The sequence below is a fragment of the Musa acuminata genome, chromosome BXJ1-8, assembly GCF_036884655.1.
Source record: "Musa acuminata AAA Group cultivar baxijiao chromosome BXJ1-8, Cavendish_Baxijiao_AAA, whole genome shotgun sequence".
NCBI classification, from domain to species: Eukaryota; Viridiplantae; Streptophyta; class Magnoliopsida; order Zingiberales; family Musaceae; genus Musa; species Musa acuminata.
The window spans coordinates 49,898,147-49,914,827 of record NC_088334.1 but is presented as its reverse complement, the minus strand read 5'-3'; the positions used below and the strand labels follow the sequence as shown (position 1 = coordinate 49,914,827).

The window sequence follows — 16,681 nt, the reverse complement described above, 5'->3', positions numbered from 1 at the left end:
ATTTGGGGAACAGATCCCATATAAATATTGATTGATGTGAAAGGCGGAGGAAAATAAAATTAAATTTAGTTTAATCGAATAACGCAAATGTAAATACCCAAAGGAATAATAGAATGGCAATAGATAAAAATACCCATAAATCTAATTAATTTTCAAAATAATCATACGCAGCTAATGGATATCAAAACTTGATTTAAGAAGCTCAGATAACTTACAATGTCAAAGGAAAAAAGAATTGCGCTGATTGTAATCCCTATGTACGACATTTCTTATTTTTTATTGTGACTAGGTATCCTTCAAGAATTAGAAAAAAAAAAATACTGGTTTTCAAGATATTTTTTTTTAATGAACCTCTTTAATTGACATGTTTCTAATATAACTATTTTTACATAAATTAAATTATGATATATATTAAAAATAAGATTTATTAATAAAGGGTTAAGGTCTATTTTAACCCATGTGATTTTGATTATGGATTACTTAAACTCTTATAGTTTACTCATGTTTAAAATAATCTTTACATCTTTAAAAATATAACATATAAGTCCTTCCCATCAAGTATGAGTTAACAAATATTAGAATCTGTTTACATGTTGACTCATATTATATTATTAATATAATAATACATATAATTTAAGTTTAAAAAATATTCATTTCAGCCTATGTGATTTTGGTTATGGATCACTTAAGTCCTCATGTCTAAAATAACTCATATATTTTCAAAAACATAATATATAAGCTCCTCCTATCAAGTCTAAATTAACAAACGTTCGAATCTGTTTACATGACATGTTGATTCATAATAAACTATTAATATAACATGTGTAATTTAAATTAAAAAAATTGAGACTATCTCCTCCCACTATTGATCGTGGTCTCGTTGTGGAACCACCACTAGCAACAACACCGAACTGCTGCTACCTAATAGGGTGTTGTACGCACGCAACTTCTCTTGTGCTAACGATAGATTAAGAGCTTCCGATCTTACCTCAAGTGGATGTGTATTGACTAGTCCGATGCTAAGCCTACAATGTCTCTTGGTCCCTCTTCCTCCTCTTGGGCGTCTTCAGGCATACAATCTCCTACTTCATTCCCTCTTGCACTTTCGTCTGTCGCACCTAAAATGTGGTGGTCTAGTTTTCTTTCACCTTCGCCTCCGACCTCTCCTACCTTTGTCTCTCCGCTTTCGTTCGCCGTTAAAATCTCCGTCGCTTTCTTTTTGTCGACAAGATATACTTTTTTTAACTTAAATTACATATGTCATTATATTAATTGATTTATTATAAATCAGTATGTCACGTAAATAAATTTTAACGTCTATCAACTTAGACTTGATGGGAGATACTATACGTTTTTTAAAATATAGGTTATCTTAGGCTTAAACAAAACCATAAGAACTTAATTGGTATTTGACGAAAACCATAAGGGCTAAAATAATTTTTTTTTAAAAAACTTAAATTATATATATTATTATATTAATAATTGATTATGAATCAGTATTAAAATCAATCTTAACCCTTAATATAAATTTAACTTGATCCCTTCATGGACGACAGAATTGCCTTGCTATTGGCACGTGAGATGCTACTTATTTCTCATGAAGACATTATTTTGATAGGTGGGTGCCAAGTGCTCGTCAATGACAGCAACCATTCCAAACAACCATGTTAATTCTCTCGAGAACCATATTTCCTGATACCAATAGTTCAAACCAACCATTCCGAGACCAAATAGTCAACCTGTCAACTAAATAGCAGGACACGATTATTATGCATAAATTAAATTCAAGGATTTCCACAAATATACTCATTAATTTCATTCCTGTTATTGAAATCAACAAATGCAATCTTCCTTCTTATCGTTGATAACATACGAGGAATCACGTGGAATATTTCCAAGTAGAACGATATTTTCATACTCAATTCTTCATTTAGCCATGTGATTGACAACATTTTCTACAACAAGCAACCTTTAATTCGGACAAATTCTATCCTATCCTACACCATCCGTTGGTTTCGATAGCATCGATACTTATTCGTATTCGGAGCACAGCACACCAAATACGTATTCTTTCATAGTAGATAAACTATTAGGAAGCCGCACGCTTTCCATCAACAGTACCACCGGTCACTCTGCCGCCGCTACAGCTTTGGCGGTGCGTTCACGCCTTGCCTTCTCCGAATCCTCCAGGAAGACATTCGTGATCCTCTCGATAGGCACCGTCGGTAGGTACTGTGCCACCGCGTAGCCCCTTCCCGCCGCGGTTCCCACCTCGCTGTTGTACTTCGCAGCCCAATAAGCCGCCATGTGAACGAGGACCAGCGCCACCCGCGGGAAAAGCGGCAGGCGGTTCAGCGACCGCCAGGCCGCGACAGCGTACCGCTCCGCCACCAGCTCGCAGCGCACGTACACTTCCTTCGCCACCCCCGACGCCATTGCCACCGCCCCGGCCCGCGCCTTCTGGATCGCTTTGTACGCCTGGGCCGACGCCGACTTCAGGAGTGCCGCCACGTTCCGTGCCACCGCGGTGAGCGACTCGCCCGTCTGACACGTGACTGGTAAAGTTATTACTCACATCTAAATTAGGTATTTTTCATTTAAAAATATGCGAAAAAAAATCTATAACGCTGGAATGACGCCGTAAGTTGACGGAGACAGAGGGTGTGCACGGCTGGTAGTAGTAGACGGCGGCCGTAAGAAGTTATTAAGGTTGATTAGATGCGAACATAACGTTCCGGTGACGGGAGTAGATAGGTCGTCACCCCGATATCACTATAACGGAATCAAAGGCCAAGGACACTGTACACACACAAAAAACCATGGCATAGCAAACGAGAGAGAGAGAGAGAGAGAGAGAGAGAGAGAGAGATTCATACCTTGCGATCGAGGAACTTGAGGAACTCGAAAGGCACATCACGGAACCTCTCACACACGGGGCCGATCACGACCTTGACGGTTCCCTCCGCGAGGTACACCCCCGGCTTCAGCGGCCCCGAGCTCATCTTCGCGAACTGGTACAGCATCGCCAGGCACACAACCGCCTGCATCGCCGCCAGGTGCACGAAGTTCAAGTACTTCAGCCCCTCTCCCTCCCGGCTCTACAACCATCCACACAACCCGAGCAACAAGAAATCCCTCGTCAATCCGAACCGAAACCAGATCAAATCCAAAAGACGAAAAGAAAAGGAAATCCTAAATGTATGAGATGAAACTCCTTACGATCTCTTCAGTTTGGGCATGGTAGTCTGCCATCGTCGCAGGGCTCCAACGATCTCGATGTGCAGGACAAAGCAAGAAATCTTTTGCTCCACGGCCTCTGCGATTTCCACCTTTTCTTATCGCTCCCGCCCCGCTTTTTAGGACTCCTCCATGTGCTTCTACACACTTCCCAGAATCAAAGAGGGCGGGGGGCCTTTTGGAGGACGTCGGGCTCGATGGGAAAGCTATCTAGACCTTACGGGTGACGACGTGGCAAAATCACGAGCGTTTGCAGAGATGGGATGCTGAGATGGTTACAAAAGCGAGCGCGCCATGGGAGCGAATAGTCTCCGTGTGGCTTTGTTTCCAAAATTAGCCCTGCGAGCATTTCACGAGCACAAGGCAATTTCGAGTATATCCAATACATCATAATAACAACATACATCATAGTGGACAATCAATACATTTATCTTCTTATGTCAAGTACGACAGCAACATCGAAACCCCTCGGACTGCCTATGCATGCAGAAACGAGGATTCCCCTACGGAGCCAACAGTTCTCTGGCGATCGTTCCGTTGCCTCCTTTGGGGAGGAAACCGCCGGGCTGATGCTCGTTACCGGTTCCATACACCACCCTGAGCACCTCGGCGGGCGTTCGCCGGTAGGCGAGGGAGTTGCGGTTGGCGGAGATTACGTTGGTGGCGATCCTTCCCTCGGCGCCAAGCACCGGCGGGACGAGGAGGCCTTCGTCCTTGATGCCGCACATCGCCAGCCGGTTCCTCAGGGCGGAGATCCGGTCGGTGAACTCGGCGACCGTGATCCGATACGGCGGCACGAATTCGTGCATGTGCTGGTACAGCCGATCTCTGATGATTGCATCTTGGCGGCTTCCACGGCTAATAATCCCGCCAGAAGCTGTGTGAGGAACTGATTAGTCTCATACTGCTACGAGATAGATAATATTAGATGATATGTAAGAATTGGCCCGCAATTTGTCATTACTCTTTTTGAGACGTAGCCGTTGATGTTAGGGTTTGCCCCTACGTAACCCACAAGGCCCATGTATGGTATCACGTAAGAAGCCAGGAGGAAGTTGATGGTGTCGATGTAGGGATCAAATGGAGGGTCGAGATGGTACCCAAATGCATCATTCATGATCTTTGCAAAGTTGTGTGAACTCAAGTCCAGCAGAGGCCTCGGGAACCCACCTACAGTAGTCTTGATAGCCCTTTCTCATTCACAACATACGTCAAGCAGTCAGTACATGGTATAGTGATGATACATTCATGTTGAAATGAATGAACAAAGGTGTTACAAAGAAAGATCTTAAGGATTAGTCATCTAGTAAAGTGAAACTCTTAACTTCTGTCTAGTCGAATGAAGTTGCAGCCCTGTTTGGCAGTGAGGAGGTTTGAAGTGTTGAACGGTGACGCAAGAATATGTATGCATGGATGCAGAAGTGTTTTACTTGGGGTGCAAGTTTACGGAGAAAGAAAGAGAGAGACCTCAAATGGCCAACTTCTTGGTAACCAAACTCCTCGATGATGAGCCTTGTGGTCTCGTCAAGGTTTGCTTTCCTGGCACCGATAGGAGGCGGACCGCCCATGGCCAGCTCCGGTGCGATGGAATCGAGCCCCCTCCCGAGAGCGGCGAAGAGGAAGAAGTCAGCCTCTATGTGTTCCAAGTTCAAGGCAAACTGCAGGAGATCGACATCTAAGCGAAATATGGGAATCGCGATGACCGGAGGCATCGGGGCACAAGTCGGATTAGACAGTCCCAGCGACACAATTTCCGGCGAGAGGAGGAGGAGAATGAGAGGAAGGAAGGGAACCATTGGAGCTACGTTTGGGGTAGAAGCAGACGAGTATGAGCTACAAGGAGGTGAATGGCATCTCAATTTATAGATGATCGAGGACTAAGTCCAGCACATAAGCATTAAGATAAGTAATCTTGTAACGAGGTAACTGATAAGGTCAAGACAGACTCAGCTGTCCAATTATGTGCAATGAGAAGCTCATTGCACGCAACTTCAAGACGAGCTTTAGACGACTAAACTTTCGAAGCTTCCCAGATAGATTTTAAGTGCTTTTAGATCATAAAACTAGTGATATTCTACAATAATACTTCAGTCTTAGAATACATTAAACTCTCATGTCATTTAGGACTTTTTGTATATTATAAAGTAAGGAGGAAGAGTAGTAGATGAGAGATGGGTAAGTTTTACACTCATACGCTATTTGTGTGTTAGGTTTTGCTGGTTTCTATGGCAATTAGGTGAAGGATTCAAGTTGTGGACCTGCAGCAGTTCCATTCCTTTCATGGTTTTTGATGTTGACGCTGGCATGGATTGACATAGAAAGATCTCTCTTGTTTTCTGCCAAGTGGCTGAAGCTGTTAACAGGAGAAATTAATATAGACATCTCAACCTCGAGAGGAAGTTTATCTAAGAAGTTATTCTCGCCCACTCAGACGGAACGAATGCATAACTTGCGACAATCTCAATCTCAAACAAACTTGAAGACAAAGAAATGGAGCAGAAATCTCATAGCATACTTTTTGGGCATTTTATCCAAAATTATTCTTAATATTTATCAAATATCGATTTTTACTTAAAGATATTTTTTATCAATTTAATGAAAATATACATTCCCTCTAGTAATGTCATCGCTATCACATAGAAAAGGAAAGGAGAAAGGGAGGCGAAAGAGAAAGTTCGATCGATAGGTGATAACAAAGACAACAACAGTTAAGACGAATGAAGAGGATGAAGGAGTATTTTTATCAAATTGATAAAAAAGAGATGTCGAATAGAAAAACTAATTAAGGAGTATCTTTGACAAAAACTTAATATTGAGAAGTTTTTTAAAGATAAAATATCCGATACTTTTCTTTTTTTATTTATGTGAAACAATAATCCGACTACTTCGAGATGACTGGTTAGGTGATGACTGATAGATTGAGGCTTTTAATGGCCGTGCAAATTGGTGGCAAGAAGGACTCAGCTCATTTACTTTTTTTTGTTGAGGATATATATAGATGGATGTGGACTAAGGTCTAATCTTTTCCTTTCAGGTTACGCTCATCCTTTTAGGTAGATGACAAGTGGCTATGGCTCAGAATCAATGTATCTACCAGCCAAAGATGTTCTTTTCCTTGTCAGGAACACAACTACGAGGAATAGCAGAAGGTGAATTAAGGTACAATCTTTTCCCTTTGAGATTATATCAAATTTTTAGCTATGTTCTGTCACCATAAACTATGTCTAGGAACTGCAGATGCTCTTTTCCTTGGTAGAGAAGTACACCAAGAAAATTAGCAGAAGGTGGATTGATATCCAATCTTTTCCCTTGAGGTTAAATGCAGGCTTTCAAGCTTGCTAACTGCAAGTTGGAGAAAGCATGGATAGATGCTGATGAACTAAATGCAGAACAAAGGAATTGACTCCAGGCAGATTATATCCAACACAGTGTGATTGCTGGATACTGCAGGAAAGGCCCAAAGCACTCAACTTGACAGCTACAATGGAGAAGGAATCGAATGTTTACATGTGTAACACAATGGCTTGTGGACTCTGCAACCCCAACAGGATCAGCAAAGTTACCAATCTTCTACATGTTATGGTTGAGAGAGGTGAAGTGGTTGAGGCAAGGAGGGATTATTAGTTGCCACAAATATTCCACACCACAAGGCTCTGCATTCAATCAAACTTCCTCATGGATGCTACAACACCAACTGTTGAATTGAGGGTTGAGCAGCCTATCACTCACTATACCATCTAAAGATTAAACTCTAGTTGATCGACTAAGAAGGTGAAGAGTCCTTCCCCATGGTAATATAACTCTAGTTATTCTTCCTGAGCATTGTTCGACCTCTGTAGGAACTCAGGACTGATCTAAAAGAGACAGCATGTGCTGAGCAAGTGTTAATTGTTGAACCAAGCATGCCAAATTGAATGATAATTCATGCAAATCTTGACTAACTTTGTTGACTCTTGTATAATCTGACATACATATCCATGGAGTTATACAAATGAAATTTGAGGATTGTGTAGTGAGATGGGTCACCAATTGACTGCTCAAGGTATAGGACTTGGTGGGCTTGCACTTATATATGGTCATTGGGTTGTTTAGCCCCATAGCACAGTTGGGCATGGCAAGCTTCATCAGAAACTTAGCACACTTTGGTGTTGAACAAGATGAGCATCTTTGATTTCATTATCCTTTTCTTTTTATCTTCAGTCCAAAGTTAAATGTGGGAATTAAGTCATTGTAGTACATTAATTAGAGGAGGAGATATAATAATGGATTGTGTGCAAATTAATAGCATGTTGTATTGATCAATAAACAATGAAGATTTTTCTAATAAAAAAAATAATTATGAAATAATATAATATATTCACTAGTCTTATCATCTCCTCTCACGAGTATTCATAAATTATTTTAATATTAATGCAAGGATATAAACATAATCAATACCTCAGCGTCAATTGACCTACCTAAAACATTAATTATATGATCGATATCTCAATGTATGTGATTGATATCTTAACACCATGTGACCAACATATGATCGATATCTTAACATGAAGTAGAATTAGTTGGATGTTATTTTATTATAGATTTAGCATAGCATAATTGCGATTAAGCATGGGAGAGACACACAAATAATTTCTTATAATTAGTATTGATCACGAAAGTAATAGTCATAGACCTCAAGTATATCTCTGAAGATATTTTCAATACGATTGAAGGCTAACTTAAATATTGGAGGAGTATTATCGAAAATATTCCCTATGTAATTTTGTAATGCGTGGCATCTTCGAAGATAGACTGATGTATTATAAATCGAGATCGAGTGACACAAAAAAAAGAATATCAATTGGCTTTGAATCAACTTCTATTCGAATAATCAATTTTTGACTTAACAAATACGATGACAAATATGATTTTGATTGATTGACCATAAATCTTAAGGATTTAGGCTATTAAGAAAGTATCCAATACATTTATAAGCATTATCAATTGAATGGATTAGGATGACATAATGCCTAAGCTTTTGAATTGCTAAGCCCAGATTCTCTAATGTTTTTTTTTTTATCACTTTGGAAGTATGTAATCTGAGGACTTTGCAGAAAAAAGAAGTGTAGATAAGTCAAAATCAAACTAAAAATACCAGTATACTATTATGATCCATATTAAGTTAAACATCTAACCTAACTTGCTTAGGTACCAGCATCTATATGATCATTAGGCAATTATATAAGATGGGGCATCACACCAAAAGAGCTTTGTGTCTACATGAAAGCAAAAGGCTATTACTAACTTAAGAAGCAAGCTTCAGCAGTACTTGTCTGACTTCAACTCTAACTCTACATTCTCAGGACACTTGCCACTGTGATCTGGCTTCCAAAATAGCAAAAGAAGAGTCTCCAAAAAAATATTGTGGGCAGCATAAGATGAGAATCAAAACATGCAGTACAAATTGATTACCATGGATGTCAGGGGACAGATTCTTCATTACCATACCTTTATGTAGATTAACTTGTGGTCTCAAGAATAAAGTTAACCAACACTAACTTATAATGAAATGTACAAGATTCTAATAACATTGGAATCCCCAAGTGTGATGAGCATCTCACCTAAATAAACACATACATCTGTACCTTCTTGTACTAAAACTTGAAGGAATCTGTACCTTCTTTAGAGAATTCTGTGTTAAAAATGTTCCAAGGATATCTGATTGCTTTCTGGTGAAGAACCAAAAACTTCTATGTATCTTTCCAACAATTTAATTAGAAAAGCTTGAAGAGATAAGTTAGTTTCCTTTTGGTTTGCAAACTAGACAATGAATGCTGTGCCTTGAGATGCCACTGCTTCATTCTGTGTCTCAGTCAAAATATGGATGATTGATGTGATAGCATTACCTGATGACTTGAATGTGTCAGTTCTGAATGATGCAGTTGCTGCTGATCAAAAAACAAAATGCATGCAGAAAGAAAATAGCATGTTTATTTATGTAGACAGAGTCCTCATGCACTTCTGTTTATGCTACAGTCAAAAAAGCATGCATGGAAGAAGACACAAAGTATGCAGCATCAAGTTACTCCATATCTTAATCACCAGTAAATGATAATTGCAGCAAAACTACCCAAAAATAAAGCCCAAAGGCTATTAAGACTAGCATCTCCACCCTATACTTGAGGATAGGATGATGTTTGTCTCCTCCACAGGCAAGTGTGGAAGTTCATCAGTTGCTTTCTTTTCATCATAGGCATAAGATATGTAGGGGGGCACTCCAGGTTCCAGGGAATGGGGGCTGAGGCTGGAAAGAAGAGGGAGAAGAAAGAAATCCTTGACAGGCTAAAAGTGTGGACAAGTAATGAATGCCCTTATCCAATCCAAAGTTGGTACCTCCCTGCCCATACCAGTAGTAACTCAGAGATTCCTGGTGGCTGTGCTTCTTCTGCTAAAATACTTGCAACACAGGCCATAACTCCAGCATGTTGAGAACCAGATCCTGAAGGAGCTTTGTTGGATCATTCTTGCAAATACAAAATCTGTCATGGCTATGGAGAGACATTATTTTGTCCCATGATGCTAAATTGTCATGTATGAAACTATACAAAATCCTAATTGGATACTAATTCCTCTTGCTAGGAGCTTGTCCTATGTCTTCTCTTTTCCAATTCAATTCCAAGCAATGGACAAAAGCAAACTTGCGGGCTTCATGATTGAATCATAGTAATCTTTACCTGAATCAAATCTTAAGCAATGAATTCAGGTCCACCCCATAGAAATTTATGGCAGTATAAAGATTTGACTCCAACAAATCTGAATATTGAACAAGATAGAGAAACATTTATTTTAGAGTCAGCTTTCAGGATAAGATCTCATGATAGAAACCTAACAATCACATAGATCAAACCTTTGGAAGGGAATAATAAAATCATGCATTTTGGAGATGAGGAATCGATTAACTTTTTTAATATTATAGTCTCACATTAGTTGAATAGTTGACAAGCAAATATTACACTCACATAGGGAGAGCTTCATCCTTCAAGACTGAGAACAAACACCCTGGTCTCTCATGACAGTTCATGTGGCCACTGTGCAGAACTTCTAGTGTTCTTGACCCCTTTGACTCTGTTTTCCAAGATCCTTACTATGTGCAATCTATACATCTTGATCCACTTAGTTATTTCCATCTGCTTAAGGGCCTCACTGAAGCCTCTTCTGTCTGCTCCCATTACAGAAGCTACAATAAAGCAATACATCTGCTGCATTGCCTCTGAACAAGTTTATGGAATACTGTATTTTCTAACCATTAAGTATAAAACGTTTGACAAGAGACTGCAGCCACAAAAAAGACTTCCATTGAGACGATGGATAGGAGAGGAGAAAAATATTCCATCGTATCAGATTAGATGCCAAAAAGATGACCTTTTAAAAGCAGGGATTCTTCTTCTTCCCCAAAATTCAATTGGATTCTTCTCCTGCCTACTAGAGAATAATACGTTGAAATAAAAAAAAGATTAAAATTCCATAGAAATATCTCTCTCTCTATCAGTTTTTTTAACGCATTCTGAGACAAGAATTGGTATGATTGGTATTGGGACGTTAGTATGCTAATGTACCAAAGAGAAACAGAGAGAGGAGAAGAGGCAGATCGAACACACAAGTCCCACCCAGTTTCTTGAATGTTGGATGTACAATATGAATTCAACGAGGATTCAAATCCTCCTCGAGTTGTGAGAACGAGACCAACTCGTTTGGGTGTACTTCTGATATCTAATCGATGTTAGAATGATAAGGAATCAAAACACCACACCGATATCTCACATAAATCTGAAGGACAAGCTGATGCGGGTGACTCAAGAACTTGTAATTAATGCAAGGAATTGAGGTTTCGATCATCAATAAGACGGTGTGTGACACAGCGCATTCATCTATATGCTTTTATCTACTGTGAGAACCTTCGATGAGGTCTAACACTCGCAAGCATTCGTCGGACGATTCAGCGATGAAGGACTCGTGACGTCAAGACGAGACAGAAGCGATAGTGGCAGAATCGTCAGGTTGCTGCTGCTATGAAGTTTAGGGATGAAGCATCCGTGAAGGCAGGTACATCACGGCAGTGGTCCTTATCCTATTCGTTGTCCTAAAACTATGTATAAGAATCTGCTGCACTGAGCATTTTGTTTACCATAACGTGGAGAACTTGGCGATCTCTGTGAACATCGCTTTGATGGATTTGCAGCAGAAACCAGTGTCGCTATGTCCTGCCAAAGATCGTTTAGATCAAAAGAAAATGAAAAGGGAAGCGATCAACAAACTATTCTGATTCCCTCCATTGCATTTCTGGGAGCATCAATATTGCTTTAGTCTTCGTCTTTGTTTTCTGTCGCTGAATATGTCCTCAATCAGAGGTGTAGATGAATCCGAGCATATGTGATGCAAATAGTTTATGTTCTTCCTGCCTGCAAGCTTTCATTTGGTAGATATACAGACTGAGATTATAACAACAACAATACTAAATCCTCCCAATCGCAACTGAGCACTATGCTTGAGAATGCAAGTGACTGTGGGCATGGAGAAAGCTTGGCCGGGCTCGGAAAGCTTTGAGAAGGACACGGACGAATGATTTGATGCTCTTGCTATCCGATCTTTTATCTTGCCCTCTTGCGATCTTGATGCCCTTCGCCGCCACACGTGGAACCGCTCTCCACCGGGATCCCTTCACGTGGAGGTTGCACCCTTTTGTCTCTCCCCCACCACCCCCCATGCCCATGCTTCTTCGCTCGAATCCTTCTTCCCTTGTGACCTGCTTCATCTCTTTTCCTCCTCTTAATCCCCGATCAAGTCGGCTAACCTTAACACGATCGTAGAAGCTTCCGCAACTCCCCCGCTTTCTTGTCCATTTCACAAGTTGGACGCAAATTGTCGAGCAAGACAAGCACGATGAGCACGCAAGAATCACCAACATGAAACCATTACTGCACATCACAACATACGACCCGAATATTACAGGAAAGAAGCACACCAATACAATTCACCATGCAACAGCAACCCATGAGAAGATTCACACAACACGGTAACGACGGTAGTAGCAGAGCGGAAGCAGCTCGGGGTGGGGTGGACGGAGAGCCGGTCCATCCATCCATCCATCTCTGTGCACGTATCTACATGTCGACGACTCTGAAGGACTCGCGGTTCTTGACGACGATGTCGTACATGTGCATCGACTTGAACCGGCTGAACTCCTTGGGGAGGGAGATGAGGTCGACCGACGACCGCTTGTGGAACTGGAGGAGGCCGGGGTCGTCGTAGTACCGCTCCCACCCCAGGCTCATCAGCTTGCGCTCCAGGTTATCGTAGGAGGTGATGACTTCGTTGGTGGGGATGTGCAGCAGCACCTTGCGGCGGATCGTCGACGACTGCTCATTGGCGGGGTTCTCGATCAGCCGGACAACGCCGTTCTTGAACACCCAAACACCTGACATACTGATCTGACCTCCTTTGTGCTACTGTTCTATCCAAGTGGAGAGGAGCTGTGGCTGCCTGGTGGTGTCTTGGAAGGAGGCCTTCCTCAGGTATATATAGATGGAAAAGACTGGACATGTGGGGTACTGCATGCCAATAAACATATCAATGGTGTTAATGCTCAATGTTGCTGTGTCTTTTCGTGGGTTCTTCGGCCACAAAGATGCTATTTGGCTGCTCATGGCAGGCAGGCAGGCAGGCACACATATATGTTGGCAGCAAAGCAATTGTTGGTGCAACCCTACCAGTGGAATCTATCACAAAACTTCGTCCATAGAAGAGTAAGTCACATTAGATCGAGCAATTCTGCTCAAAATGATCGACTGTTTAGGCTCCTAAGCAATGGCGTGCACAACTCTCATATATCCGGGATCGTACGTTCCATGAGATTTCATCTGAGTTATTCTCTCACTATCTTGCTTTTCGTTATGCTGTAAGATCATCGATATGAGAATAGTTGTAAAGTGTAGTACGTCTTTCGTTTCAGTGTTTTTCTTTTGTTCTCGGTGATGGAGGGAATCAGTTCAAAGTAAACAGCAAGAGAGAGAGAGAGAGAGAGAGAGAGAGAGAGAGAGAGAGAGAGAGAGGATGCATGCATGCATGCATGCATGTAACAAAAAACACACGATATCTCAGTACTAACAGGGAGAGAGTCAAACCGAATCGAATCATAATTTTCAATTCGATTCAATATCTAACCAATTCAAAACTGATTAATTCGGTTCGATTTGTACACCCTCGTTGAATCGATAGTTATTGTGGTGTTTCTTTCCCTCTCGTGTCACTCACTGATGGGCTACGCAAGAAGGCTTTTTGCTGAAGAACTCCACCACTTGGATGCATGGATTTATTGGTGGAATTCTTTTAACATGAAAGTTATAACTCAATCCCTGCTTTTAATGCGTGGGAATAGTAATAGGAAAAGGAGATTCCTGGGACCTTTCAAACACCTACGAATTGAATCTTAGCTATGTTGATTCTCATCATCTTTTTTATGCTTTTTGTCACTCTGTTTTAACTTCTTGTTCTCTTCACTTTTGCTTTTTTTTTTTGTTTGATTGAGAGAGAGAGAGAGAGAGAGAGAGAGAGAGAGAGAGAGAGATGCTAAAGCCCTGCCATCATCTTTCACCTCACACACAAGTTTTGGATGAACTGGCAATCAGTCAAAAAGTAATTTTTCTCATGCAAAGGGATTGCCCTCAAGTTTAAGGATGTCTGTTGGAGATGTCTCATCAAAGTTGATGTCAGGAAGGCATTGGATTCAGCTTCATGATCTCTCTCAGAAGAAATGGTGCTAAAAATGGTGTCTTGGATCCTTGCACCAGTTCCCCAACGACTTTCCATCAATCTGAATAGCAATATGCTTGGATACTTCCTTGGTAAAGCTTGCTTTTGCCACCTTTCCTTACTGTCATTGAAATAGAATACCTCAGGATTAAGACCTCAGAATATTGCTGGACAACAGGGATTTGGCTTTCATCTTGGATGAAGAAAAACAATTATTATCCAACTGTGTTTTGTGATGGAAGCTAACATTCTTTTATGAGAATTAATCATGATCCTGGGAGAAGCTTAATCTTTTTAAGGACAAGATGGATTCTTGTGATGAAACTGTTAAATATCATGGCATTTTTGGGTCCATCAAACCACCTTTTGCTTGTAGTTGGCTTGACAGAAGGTCCTGCCTCAGACACTAGGAATTGGTGATGGTAAATAAACTCTGCTCTGAAGGTTATCAGATTTCAGACTTTCCTGATCTAAATGATAGATGGTAAGATACACAATTCATCAATATTAGACAGAAAGAGGTCAGAGTGATCCAGAGATCTAACCTGGAATCATGTTCAGAAATCCTTGTTTGGCTAATCACACATTGCTGGCTGTACATGCAGTATCTTTCAAAAGGAAAAGAACAAGTAACAGATTATGTATGTTCCATCCTTTGCCAGAATAATCAAGCATATTTATTGTAAATGTGATTTATCAAGCTCAAACAGGGGAAAATTGCTTGATGAGATTGATGGACAGACTATGTTGTCTAAATTTATGATCAAGTGCTATTTTTTGCTGCAGCTTTTTCTACTTGGTTGGAGAAAAAGAAGTGCATCTTTATGAAGGCTAGCAACTCTGTGACAGCACTAATTTGTACTATTTGAGCTATTTGTTGCAGATTCTCAAAAGAACAGTTTTGTCTAAATAAATTCAACCCACTTCCAAGATATGATTATTACATTCTAAATCTTTCACAACATCCCAAGTTTTTGATTAGATATATCAAGTTATAGATTCACATATAAAAGTTCAGAAGTTTGATCAAATATAAAATAAGTATATTGTGATTCTGACCAGTGAAGAGAAGAGTAAATATAATATCTAACAAGGTATAATAAGCCTTGAGGAATTATGTTGTCTTTTCTCTACTTGATGATGCATGTATTGTTAAACATGATCAGAGGTACAAGAAAGGACTAAAAGATAGTGCTTTTTATGTTGTTCTGAATGGCACAATCCATCACATACTTGTTATTTGGTGTCTTGGGAAGCTAAAAGGCTATCCCAACTTGATCAATAAGGATTGGGTGGAAAAAGTTATAGATGTCTCTTTTCAATAGTTACAGTCCAAAGTGATCACAAGTTTTGATGTTTCAATTTATCTTCTCATAAAAAGTCCATTAGAATTTCTCTTTATCAAAATGGAAAGTGTTTGTAAAGAAAAAAAAAACATGAAGCTTAAAAACTATGCTTAATCAATGGTTGAATCCATGGAGTAAAATAGGATATTGATGGGTCCCCTTTTTTCTTTTTTTGAGACATTGAAGGAAGGATCCATGTAATTCTACAAAAAAAAAAATTGGATAAAGATGATTTGAAGGAAGGAATATGACCTTTCAAATCATACATGTACAAAATGAGCTCCATTATACTCATTAGTGATGTCACCATGTAGGTTGGCTTCATACATCTAAACCCCTAAAGTGGGATCATCATCACATTAGTACCTTTGATGATGTAGTGATAATAAGCATGCATGTAGAACCATCACATCAAGAAATGTGCACATCATCTGGATACTATTCATGGCATACCAATATCTATCATATTTGGATTATTGTTCATGGCATACATGAAATATTATGCACAAGTTAGGAGATTTGAGAGATTTCATCTACTAAAACAATAAGATTAAGAAGTAGTGTGATTTCTGGGATCAGAAAGTATGCTTGCTATAAAGAAAAGACCCCCAATCCTTCAACCTTCCATCATCTCCTTTGTTTCTTGTGCTGCAAATCAACCTCAATTCCCTATTCATTCATTAGTCTCAAAATCCACATTATGATTCTTACCTAATTCATTAATGCTAGACAGCAAGAAAAGCTTGAACCAACCAACAAGCAAACAACTGTGATCTCATAGTCAACTTGAGATCACATTTTCAATAAAATTAATGGTTAGTAAAACAAACTTTAGTAATTTATGTATCTTCTCCTTCACATGACAGTCTTTTTTTCTGTATAGAATAAGGATTGCCCTACAAAAGGAATATTCTCAGGTTAAACAAGAAGGAAAAGCAGCTAAAGTTATTTATTATATGCATCCAAGATAATAACAAAAAGGTCAGCACTTCAGCTTATCCTCTTTAATAACCCCCCCCCCCCCCAAAAAAAATAAAATAAAGAAAAATATTAATATTACTATCCTATTATCATCTTTAAAAGATCTTCCAATTAATTATATTATATGCTTCATTTTCATTTGGAATCAATTCTTAAGCACAAGATACTGCCATTTTCCTAATGAGTGTTCCCTTTTCCCTCCTCTTACCTAAAGACCTATGGCCCCATGCAAGCAACAAAAAAAAAGAAGAAAAAGAAAAAAAATCCAAGCTTTAATCACCACTACTTAATGGTGTTAATTCCACTAATTGGCACATCCATTGGGTTTG

At 39.8% G+C, this 16,681-nt stretch overlaps 2 protein-coding genes and 1 pseudogene across 2 annotated transcripts; all 3 read right to left on the bottom strand.

Moving 5' to 3' along the window:
* Positions 1 to 1,889: 1,889 nt before the first annotated feature.
* On the bottom strand, positions 1,890 to 3,416 carry LOC135588575 (stress-related protein-like). The gene is made up of 3 exons (XM_065080771.1): positions 3,220 to 3,416; positions 2,877 to 3,098; positions 1,890 to 2,544 (listed from the first exon to the last, which is right to left on the bottom strand). The coding sequence occupies exons 1-3, from the start codon at positions 3,250 to 3,252 to the stop codon at positions 2,128 to 2,130; spliced, it is 672 nt and encodes a 223-aa protein (XP_064936843.1). The 5' UTR covers positions 3,253 to 3,416; the 3' UTR covers positions 1,890 to 2,127.
* Positions 3,417 to 3,585: 169 nt separating this feature from the next.
* Positions 3,586 to 5,061, bottom strand: LOC135588574 (ferritin-like catalase Nec2; annotated as a pseudogene).
* A 7,096-nt stretch (positions 5,062 to 12,157) lies between these two features.
* LOC135589215 (flowering-promoting factor 1-like protein 2) lies at positions 12,158 to 12,752 on the bottom strand. Its single transcript, XM_065081500.1, has one exon. The coding sequence runs from the start codon at positions 12,696 to 12,698 to the stop codon at positions 12,378 to 12,380; it is 321 nt and encodes a 106-aa protein (XP_064937572.1). The 5' UTR covers positions 12,699 to 12,752; the 3' UTR covers positions 12,158 to 12,377.
* Positions 12,753 to 16,681: the final 3,929 nt, after the last annotated feature.